This window comes from Homalodisca vitripennis, chromosome 4 (assembly GCF_021130785.1).
Source record: "Homalodisca vitripennis isolate AUS2020 chromosome 4, UT_GWSS_2.1, whole genome shotgun sequence".
Taxonomy (NCBI): Eukaryota; Metazoa; Arthropoda; class Insecta; order Hemiptera; family Cicadellidae; genus Homalodisca; species Homalodisca vitripennis.
The window spans coordinates 13,595,838-13,607,842 of NC_060210.1; the positions used below are offsets into that span (position 1 = coordinate 13,595,838).

General features: G+C 31.8%; 1 protein-coding gene across 1 annotated transcript; it reads right to left on the reverse strand.

Annotated features, from left to right (window-relative positions):
* Positions 1 to 719: 719 nt before the first annotated feature.
* On the reverse strand, positions 720 to 11,667 carry LOC124358959 (serpin B4-like). The gene is made up of 6 exons (XM_046811246.1): positions 11,378 to 11,667; positions 9,015 to 9,322; positions 7,724 to 8,020; positions 4,617 to 4,752; positions 1,761 to 1,999; positions 720 to 1,031 (listed from the first exon to the last, which is right to left on the reverse strand). The coding sequence occupies exons 3-6, from the start codon at positions 7,892 to 7,894 to the stop codon at positions 771 to 773; spliced, it is 807 nt and encodes a 268-aa protein (XP_046667202.1). The 5' UTR covers positions 7,895 to 8,020; positions 9,015 to 9,322; positions 11,378 to 11,667; the 3' UTR covers positions 720 to 770.
* Positions 11,668 to 12,005: the final 338 nt, after the last annotated feature.

Genomic DNA, 12,005 nt, shown 5'->3' on the forward strand with positions numbered 1-12,005 from the left:
TCATGTTAGGCTTCTGCTTATATAATTCAGTGGTAAAAGTAAGCAAATACCTAATAATAACTTGTTATTTAACTATAATAATTTTTAACCTAAGTTATTACAAACGAAACACACACTTCAGGTTAATTTCATTCTTAGATTATGGTAGACAATGTTTTTGAATAAGTTTTTTTTATAAAAACCTTATCTGGATTAGATACCCTTAAGGTTATTTTGAAATCCTGATAAGTAACTCTCTCTCATTAAGTCAGAGGTATGATCAGGCAGTGTTATCAAAACTTCATTCCAAACATGGTTTTGATAGGTTTTAACTCCACAAATAGAACATCATCAATTAATAATATTCCACATCTTCTACCTTAAGGGTAGAAAAAACTTTTATCTGCCTTTGCAAGTAATATTCAATATGCACTTTAAAGGAATAGAAAGACTTATAGGTATGAAAATCTTAATTAGGTTAAATTTAATGGACTGCGTGTAAAGTAAGGGGAACACATGTATGTGTGTTTTAGTTATACGCAGAGATTGTACTATAAAATTGAACATTTACATACAAATGTAGTAATTAATTAATAACTATAACCTACGACGAAGTTGTAGGAACACATGTATGTGTGTTTTAGTTATACGTAGAGATTATACTATAAAATTGAACATTTACATACAAATGTAGTAATTAATTAATAACTATAACCTACGACGAAGTTGAGGACATTATATTTAATTAAATATGTTTTATTTACATATATTTCTATATACACTATATGCTTTCAGGGAGAGTAAAATATCCCTGAGAACAGAACTCTTTTGGATGGTTTCTGATAAATGAAATAAGCGAAGGGACGATTCACGATGAACTTTCTTCGATGTTTGTTAGCAATATCCTTTTTAACAGACCCTTCTTCGTCTACTTCAACCTTGGCGTTGTGTAGTACTGTTTTAAGGACGGTGATACAGCGGTTTTTCACAAAAAGGTCTTGAAAATTTGTGACCGCTCCGAACAGCAGATCTCCACCCAGATGGTTTAACACCTGTATAAATTCCATTACATACATGGTTTGTGATATAAGTATATTCGAGTTCCTACTTTAAAGCTTACCACCATAATAGATGATGTTCAAATAGTAAGCTCACAATATATAATAAATGATAAAGTCGGTCTGCTTGTTTGTCTTTTATGACAGATTTTCAGTCGAAAGCCTCTAGTCTAATTAAGCTTTTTGGAACAAATAGAAATTTTTATACTAATAAGCACTTAATTTATAAACAAACACTGAAATAATTAATACATTTTATTTTTTTATTTAAAATGTAGTAAGTATTCGACTGTTTATTTATAAATTAAGTATTTGATTCCAGAAAGAAGAAGTTGGTAGAATGTAATATTAAAACATTATATACGAGTATAATACATTATAACTCTCTGATGCAAGCATTTCTGAAGTACTTGAACTTATATGAAAATTATAAATGTCACACAATTTAAGGTCAAGAGAACCTACTTATTTTATTATTAATGTTAAATTAAGTTTAATGCAAAATTTAAGTTTAAAATTTGAAATTAAAATTTAAGTTTAACATATGTTATTAGTTTTTCTTGTAAATAATAAATCAATTATTTTAAAATACTACAATCTAACTTTCTAGGACATATTTCATGCTTAATTAAATTATTATTGTTATATTTTGTAGTAATCGCGATTTTTCATGATAAGTTTGATTGTATTGACTAAAACTCGTTATTATTCACAGTCACTTACCTGTTCAAGATTGTATTCCTTTTCTACTACCATTTTTGGAAGACGGACCAGAACTGTTGTGGGAATCTTTTTCGACAAAACTCGAAGAACATCTTCAAAGTCTTCATTATTAAATGTGTATAGGAATTCATGCAGCACCTCTTCATGATGCTTTTGATTAGGCATCACTATTATCATACTGATGGTTCTCCCTTTGAAAGGTATTTCTAAAATCTTCACAGGTGAATCCTGATCCAACCCTAGAATATTTAGAACCATAAACATGTATTAAAACAATAACTATTTGAATTCACTAAAACTCTTTTATAGGTTTTATTAACGTTCAGGTTATTATGGTAGTATCCAAGTTCTGCGCTATAAACGTATACCACATCTTGTTTTTCTAATTAAGAAGCTTAAAACATAATGTCTGTTTAAAACATTCTGTAGAGTTAGGATAGATTGGCGTTTGGGTTGAAATGATTCAAAAATTAATTAACTAATTAATTTCACACTATAGATTAAATTAATACTGGAATTTAGAATGACTTCTAAATATTCAAGCAAATATTTATACATATTGCTTATTACCGTTTGTATTAGTTTCTATAATTTGGTCAGTATCATTTTCACTACGTACGTCGTATTTCCAAATTAATTAATTCATTTCCACTGTTATTATATTCTAAGAATGAAATTATGGGTTTATAATACGTGTAACTGAAATATGGAATTAAAATTCTGGAATAACATCTTGCTAAGTACTTTGTAAACATGGCGTCTACCGTTTTTCTATAGCGCGTTATACTTATATTTTTATCGTTTGACATAACGTTTAATTTATTTTTTTTTTCAAAGTCAATTAATGGTTTTTACGTTCTTCAGAAAACTTGTATTAAAATCTGTTTTTTCGTAAATGATTAAAAGAGATTTCAAGGTAAGGCCCAATGTAATTGAGCAGAGGTTATAAACATTATCAACAGAAAGACTAATCTTCTTTCAGGATTAAATTACACTACGGCTTTCTTACCTAGAAAAGATCTGAATGAAGAATCTTCGAGCATCGAAAGAAGTTTAATTTACTGTCACTGTTAAATTAGAAAAGATCTAATCAATTTATTTTCAATCTTTATTTAAATCTTGTCAGGAGAAAGTAATAGCGAAGTGTAATAGGAATTAATCATAGCCGTGCTGTAATTAAATTTAATATCCAATGTACTTTAAATACTACTATTAAATGATGCATTAAGTTAAATAATTAAGTTAGCTTTGAATTCATTAATAAATAAATTAGTAGTTCTTAGATTTATTCAAACCAATCCACAAGCCATCAAAAGAAGTATTCACTTCAACAAGGTGCAATCGGCAGTCACCTCTCACTAGCACGCCTGGTTAGACACTGAATGGAGAAACGCCCTATCTGACATCAAAATGGCTGCGCCTAGTGGCTACAGAGCGAACAAGCGTGAACCTTCGTTTCATAACGCGAACGAAAGCTTTTCCATATGTGCAAAACATACATTCATAACCCACCAAATGAAGAATTCACTTCAAAAAACAATTTTCAAGTATTAATAAAATCACAGCTTTTAAATATTTTTTCAACAAATGCCATAACCGCGGTCCTGTAGGGAGTAATATACCTTATTCTAAATGTAATATACCAAATGTCACCCTATTCCTGAGATGCCTATGTAGATAGAGTAGGAGATAAAAGACTTGAACCGTGAGTTAAATGATCATTGCACGACTCGGGATTTCAAAAGATGAAGTGTTGTAGTACACAGTAATGTTACAGTAGTAACTCTCTTCCACTTCAAAGTCTTCTGTTGCATCTGTCAGTTGTCAGTGATCGGTTATAGCTTGCAGAGACCTATTGTGACCTGTATTATTTAGTGTTATTAAATATATGGAGTTGTTGGCCAACAAAAAGGTTGTTATAAAAGGTTGTTTAGTACATATTGTAGTTCTAACACAGATTTTAGTTATGTGGATTAATTAACCACCTATAGAGCTCCTAATATTAGATTGTAGATCTCGAAATACTATTACTGGTATTTTGTATCACTTAAATCGTCTGAAAAGTTCCTGTGATCTTGATAATCCTTCCATCGTCCAAACTAATCTTCAATTTGTCCTGTATTGAGCGAAACGCAGCCGTCTAGAGTTAATATAGCGGTTGTAAATAAAGAATACACTTTCTCGTACCAATTCTGCGATTTAATTTTGCTTAATTAGATTACCTTTCGCAAAGATTGTACAAGGGTTTCAAATTTGTTGAACGATTTGAAGTGACTATAACAAAAATGTAATCACTGCTTTCCACATGGAAGTGACTTGGTTAAACACGAATGAATGACAATGCTCTCAGAGTAGATGAGCTGGCGCGTGGGAAATTTGCAGTGCAAATTCGGTGGTTGCACTGTCAGTTACCCCACCGCACGTCTCATTCGCTTTTGCATCCCTTGCCACGGACAATAAAGCTGTCATGAAGGCGGGCTTGGTTGTGTCTACTCACTTACCACATATCTATCATTTCCATCTGACTAACATTCACATTCCTCTTTTATTTTCCCGAACAGCAACTGAAATTAAAGTCCGTATTTCACCCTAGCCTATAAACTTATTTGTAGAAAAATATATGAATTCATTCAAAAAGCAGATTTAACACATTGAATTTTCAGTTAATCATTAATACGTGTTGTCCATGATACAGTGAAGCATAAGCGACGAATAATGTGGAGATATAAAAAATAAAGTCTCTTAATTGTAAACTTGATAACTAATCCCTATGTTATATTTACCATGCCCGATTCATACATTCCCAACCTCTAAGTTTCGCTGTTTATAGTATTCCCAGTTCTTTGTTTCACTCACATAATGTGAAAAAACCAGATGTGGTCATCATATCAACTTCATAAAATTCTTCGTTGCATTTGTAAAAGCGTTCTTTCTTTGTTTCAGTTTCCAAAAACTGATTTAACCAAACACCTTTGAAGTAGGCTGCGTTAATCTGTAAAAATAACAATATGGGGTTGTAAGATTAGTTTTGTATTTAGCTTAAATAATTACTTGCTATAGTGAAACTTTAGATCACAACTTAATGCGATGCTATATAGTTCAAACACACGATGTAACAACCCTTAATTATTTAGAATATTGTTATAAAAGCAATAATAGCCTTTAGACCAGACAAAATTCATTGTAGTAGTATGAAAAATTACCCAAAAGCAATGGAAAATAATAAGATCTACTCATTAATCCTCACTGACCTATAAAGATTTATCATAAATAGAATAATGCTGGAAAAGGAAGGGATATTTCCATTCGATGAATTTCAAATCCAATGGCTCTCCTATCATTTATTGCTCAAAGGATTGCTCTGCGATGTAGCCGAGAGAAAAATACTTTGACTAAGCAGATGGAAGGGAGTTGAAGTGTAGAAATGTAAGATGTAAAGCATCCAGAACATTCATCATTGTCGTTCTGTTTCTAATAATTTAAGGAAGTAACATTTAATATTATTTCTTTCTGTAACCACAAAATAAAATACATAAAGTTTTATCCTGGAATGCAATAGGACAGTTAGGGACATATGATGCTTATGGGTAGTATAAATACATTTGTAATAAAAGAAAAAATACCTGTTTTATAAATTATTTTAAAAATCATCCCCGTATATTACTGGAGAAAAATGGTGATGACTGGTGTAAATACAAAACAGGTGAAATAAAAGTGAAATCATGTATCTCTGAAAAAAAAAAAACAAAAAGAAACACTGAAGTAATGTACACCGATATAATGTAACAGTGAAATAAAGTAATTCAGAAATAGCACTGAGATTGTAGACCTCTGAATTTAGGTACTATAACACTAGGTGAAACACCATTAATGTAATGTAAGACTACGGAAACATAATTTGAGCTACATCACTATAACAGCTATAACACTGAGGCAGAAAAAAAAACTGAAATAAGTTGATACTGAACTGAGATGAGACTGAGATAGCGTCACAATGAGGTGAGGTACTATTTAATTAAGATGATACTGAGTTATGCAAACAGAGGTAGGATGACTTTGTTATTAACGATAGAAGGTTGAAAAGGATTACAGGGTTTTGGACATTTGACATCGCTATATGTTACCCAACGTTACGAGGATTGCAATCTATCCTTTTCCTCAGGAGGTATTATTACATATAATCACGTTTCGCTTGTTCTGGTGTGATGTGTGATTATCATACTCGTGACTTGCACATTGTGCAGTTACAACGCCTGGACTGGACTCCAAGCAGATTTTGGGTATGTTTTTTGGATCACTTTCTTTCCCTTCTTTTTTTCTCTTTGTTCTTTAATTTTGTGTGTACTAATACCTACCTACAACTGACGATGAGGACAGATTCCAATCGGCAAAAATTTGTTTTACTTTTAGTAAAATATAACGATGGCAAATGTCTGAAATCCTTTTACACTGATATAATAAAACACAGTTGTATAAAAAAACTGAGGTAAGATAAAAATTATGTAATATAAAGCAGAGTTAAGCTTACATTAAGAAAGGTAAAACTATTTCAGATATACTGATATAAGACACTACTTATGAGGAATAAATAGATATTATGAATCATTCTCGCTGTGGTGATGGGAGACCGAAAAAATAATAATCTGTAGTGGAGGTGCCTTGGTTATAGTGTAAATCCAATACTTAATCTAGTTATTAATAAATGCGGAAATCCTATACTTGTCACTACAATTGTAAAACAAACAATTGATGTAACACTGCAGAAAAGACTATCCCTTTCGACTATTTCCGAGAGTTCTAAGATTCCTTCCATTCCCTTGTACCCCCACACTCACCCTATTTGGTTCATATCGAGGCTAAGAAAGATATAATGAAACTGTTTTATAGTGAGTGGACGCAAAATTCAGAAAAACCAAATATCCTTAGCCATTTAATGATTAATCCTATTTTCCACTAACAATCTTTAGTATGAAAAGACAAAATACAAACAACTCAAAATAATCATGAGGTTTTTACTCAAAATAAAACAATAAAGATTTAAAATTTTAACATTGAATTTATTATACTCGACTTGAAACGTACAGCAAAAGTGACCCGAATTAACTATTTCTGAATGCTTTCTTTTAAAGAACACATTATTAAAGCACAAATATATTATTTAGGTTAATTTTTGTCTGTACAATTTTATAGGACACTTGAGCACATTAAATTTGATAGATCTTTCACATTCTTAATTATATGCACAATCACACTACCTGTAACAAAACATTGACATGAATAATCATGTCAGTATCTCATATTCTTCGTTACATAATTCTTAATATCTCCCAAACATGTTGCGTGATAATATAAGCATCTGGTATTTAGAAATAAATATTTAAAAAGGATTTAAATGCAAATGTTTTAGATAATTTAACAGGTTTATGTAATACTTATAAACATTTTTTTATGCTAAAATCGTTCCTAATCCATACGTTCTACAGATAATTTAACTTGAGTTATTATTATTTTTGCCCACAAAGAAGTTTTCCTTCTACAGAAAATTCAGGTTAATAGGAAAAATTCTTTGTGTGCAAGAGCAATATGCCACAAGTTAAATTACTGGTACAAATTTTTGGTTTTAAAATGATAGAACACGATCTGTTTATCAACTTTGTTATTTAAAATAAATTAAAAGTTTTGATTGTATACATAAAATATTATTAATATCTAGTTTAAAAATAAGTTTTAAATACTCGGTTAGTAATTAAGTGGAAAACAGAAAAATATATTTTATTCAAATTGGGGCTGCTCTCCGCTGGCTCAGATTTTAATAAATCCCGGCACGTTTAGCCTTAAACTAATAATTTTAAATATTTTTTAATTACAAGCACTTTTTTGTCTTTTACCATATCATCACACACAGGTAAATAACAATAACAAAAACAAAACAATAACAATTATATATAGCAGTCAATTCTTACCGATATTGTCGATTTTACCATGGTGTTGAAACTAAACTCGCTTTTCCAAGAAGGATTCAACACAATCTTGTTATTGGTTTCGTTCGCAATCCAATGCCGTATATCGTTAGCAGTAACCTCTTGATTTGTCATGTTGGTTATGTAATATTCTTTTGGAAATAAACTCGTCATACATGGTTTAATATCTAGTCCACTTTCTACATATAATCGATAAGCGTTAATTAGTTTGTGTCCATGACCTTGAAGTTCATCGGCCTTTCTCTCTTTTAGGTACTGCCCCAATACTTTGTTCTTAGACTGAAAAAATGCAATTTGTCTCAAAATGTATATAACAATTATTTTTTACTACTGTTATGAATGATGAACTATATGAGCTTAAAATATGAAACTGGTGTAACTTTAAATTAAACAGTACAACTAGAACAACTGCAATGGAGCCGATAAGAAGTTTCAGTACCCGGTGAAACACTTATAAATATATTTAGGAATTGCAATATTATTATTTTTTAATTATAATGTAATTTATTAAAATTTTCTGTGGTGGTGTAGGAGCCTCTTGGATTAGTCAGGATATCTAATTTCGTTTTATAAATTACCAAACGAAGTTATGCTATTATTTAAATTCTTTTTTAACATATCTTTTACAGTTGTTTAATCAATAAAGGCCTAAAGTGCTAATGCTTAGCTAATGCAAAATTAATCTACTTGAGTGAAACGATATGGTATTCTGCCATCTGCTACAACAATTGTGACTGTTCAATTAAGGTCGAAATGTCGAACGATAAGGAATAATAGTTGTTGAATTTACTTTTAATTGCCTTCTTAAAACACCTATTTGCTTTCTGTTTCCTTTATTATACCGTTTTGTTCGGAGTAAAAGTTTCTACAAGTTATATTATTAATTGTGATGTGTTTCTTGGAAACGACAAAGTTATTGTTGCCCAAAGGTGAAGAAATTTTATTATCACTCCATTTTAGCATTCAACAACTGGGTTTCTCACAGACTACTTAACTTACAGTTGTGGGACCAGCTTTATTCTATTTATGGGGTCAAAAACTTTAAGAATCGTTTAGATTCGTCCCTGAATCTTTCTTACCAGAAAGTCAGGAAGACCTCGCTTTACATGTTTAACATGGAGAAATCTTTCACCAGCCGTAACTCACTAATGAAGCATTTCCAGACTCACGTTTATGTTCACTATTTTTACGTGCAGAATGTGCTCAAATTATCTACATATCTTCTTGAATCACCCTGAATAAACCTGACAATCTCAACATAACACAACCGTACCAATGTGTCCGGTATGTGAAGAAGTTTCCTCAGCAGCAGTTCCGTGTCTCCAGAGGCGGCGAAGAACAACAGCAACAAGGCAGAATGGATCGTGAAGGGCGACAGCAGCACATTCTGCTTACTCTGCTGCACCGCCACGGTACGCAGCAAATCAGCACTCACTTGCAGCCTACTCTGCTGCAGCACCGACTCTTCAAGGTCACTCAGAGGGAACTTCGCTCACAGGACACTTCTCAGCTGATAGTGACACGGTCAAGAACATCAGGATTGCCAGGAGCATCGGAGAGTTGTACGATTTAATAACCATTCTAAAATCAATAATTTGATTTTAGGATTAGTGCAGAACTGTATTAAATACCTTCACGTAGAAAAGAGAATAATTGTCTGAACATTACAAATCCAAAAGATACTATCAGCTAACAGGCTCAAGTATGTTAGTATTTACTGTGTATACAATGAAAATGCCACACGTATTAACTTAAGAAATCAATTACAAAAAATCTTTGTACCCAATATCTGCCTTTTTATCACCCTCTTTATAACTCACAAACATTCACTCATACGTAAGTTTAGAGGTTCATTCGCAAATGCATATGTAATTATCACAATGATATGTGTCAATTTATACAATGAAATGGTAAGATAGAACATGCACTGCAGTAAAATTATTTGAATTAGTGATTTAAAAAAATTCATTTTCCAATAATAGACTAATAAGTTACAGCAAGTGAGTTACAACGAGGGGGTTGTACAACGAACGTACCGCCAAGGTGATGGATGACTTTTGTGTTATGAGAATTAGTTTTGGTAGCTCAGTGTGTGGTTTTTAGGTAGATAAATAGTACTAAATATGTCACAATCTTTCCTCTTTTACGAATTAGATATTATAGTTTATTGTTTATTATTTATACACTGTACATCACGGTTTTACAGGGAGGATGTTGTATTTAACTCTTTCAGGCTAGATACTATATAGGATGCTTTACACACGGTTTATTATTTTAAACACACTATTCCAATTTTACAAGCTTTCCCTTTTACACAGTTAATATTGCATTTTAATCATTATAAAACTGACATTGTACATGTCTTTTACACGTAAAATCATGTATTTCACAATTATCAGGCTAAATATTACACATCTTAACTCTTTAAAGACTAGATATTGTGTTTCACGATTTTCACACTAAATGTTGTATTTAATATTTTACACACTAATAGATTTTGTTGCAACGGAGGGAGATGTCCAAATAATATGCTGTAACAGAAGACCTGTGTTTTCATATGGTGTTCTTCTAACTTAGGGTATGGTTTTAGATATGGGCAAATACGTCACAAGTGAAAGCCTTTTAAACACTAGATGAGTGATTTTACTGTTTAAGACTGCAAAATACTAAAAAGTGAAAGTTGCCCTTTTCTCTACCATATTACTTATTATATATTTGCTAGAAGTTATCAACAAATCTTTCTATAACATTTTTGTATACGATATTGTTAAAACTGTTCTTATTTAATGGGATATAACATTAAAAATATATCGATATATGTGTTCTAGAGTTACAAACAACACTATATATCTGTCTAAAGTGATGCAAATTTAATTTCGTGTGAGTGTTGAATTTAGCTCCAGTTCCTTCCTCTTACGTGCAACTTCTGAAATCTAATACTGGTACAGACTTGACTCCTGAAATCTGGAGTTATGTTCGTCACATCGAATCAGCCCTTCCCACAATACCTGCTTTATGTGTAGAAGACTCGGCTGCTCCACTGAGCTTTGGGATCGTGGCAGTCAACATCATATTGTGCTCAACTGTGCAACTGACGACACAATGAGAACCTCTTCAGCTAGATTGTATTACTTTTTATAGTCTGGTGTCTCTGATGTCGAAACATGCAAAGGGTTCGTTTTGAGCGTTTTCTTTCTTCGTCCCCGACCTTTTTAGGATCCCTTCAGACGAACGTGACTCCAGATTTTAAGAGCCAAGTCTGTAACAGCATCCTTGTGCTGCACGTAACAGTAAGGTGAACTGGAGCTAAATTAAACATTCACATCGATTCAGCCCTTCCCACCATAGCTGTTTCATTTAATTTTGTATTATTGTTGTTTCTATTAAATAACAATTCATTTTCTGTTGTAATCTCTAATTAGGTGTACAGAAAAGAAAATCAATAGTTGGTCAATGTAAGATAATCTAATATTTTTTAAACCTAATTTGAAGTAAAAATACAACAACAAATATAAATGCTTATAGTAGTAACATACCACATAAGCAAAAATGTTACCTGTAACTAAGAATCTGAATCTAATCTTAAACTTAAGTACATACAACTTTTCCAATGGAATACGGTTAATTTCGGATTACCTGATGTTGCAAAAAAACTGTACATCGTCATTCAACATTTTAGAACATCAACACTTTCTGTTGCACTTTGAGTTGTAACAACGATATAGTGTTCTACACGCACAACTGTATGTAGAAATATATCACTTGCTAATGTGTGTCACCATTTGAGTAAAATAAAGTAGATGTATTAAAACTTAATCATGTCACAATTAGGTACTTGTATTAGAAATGTAGCGCTGTTGAATACTGTAATAGGTCTTATTTTACCTGGTACTTCATGTTGTTTGTTGATCTAAGTGGGACTGTTAATTAGGAGACTAGCGTATGAAATTCACGAGCCAAATACACAGAACAATACAGATGTAGCAGAACTAACAGTGCTTCTCCTCCATGGGATTTAATACCTTTGCCGTTAACATGATAAGCGAAATATAAATCTAGTACTCCCATTTCAATCATGGCTGGTTTTCGTGTAAGCAGAGGCTTTATCGAAGCTGGTTTAACACTACTGCTTTGGGTTCGGAGGGCCTTACAAAAAAGGAAACAAATCATAGGAAAAAGTTTTATCAGTTTTGATACCCGCTAGTTTGCACTGAAGAAATATTTTCTTGTAAATTCTAGATAGAATTTCGGTCATTGTCAAGCT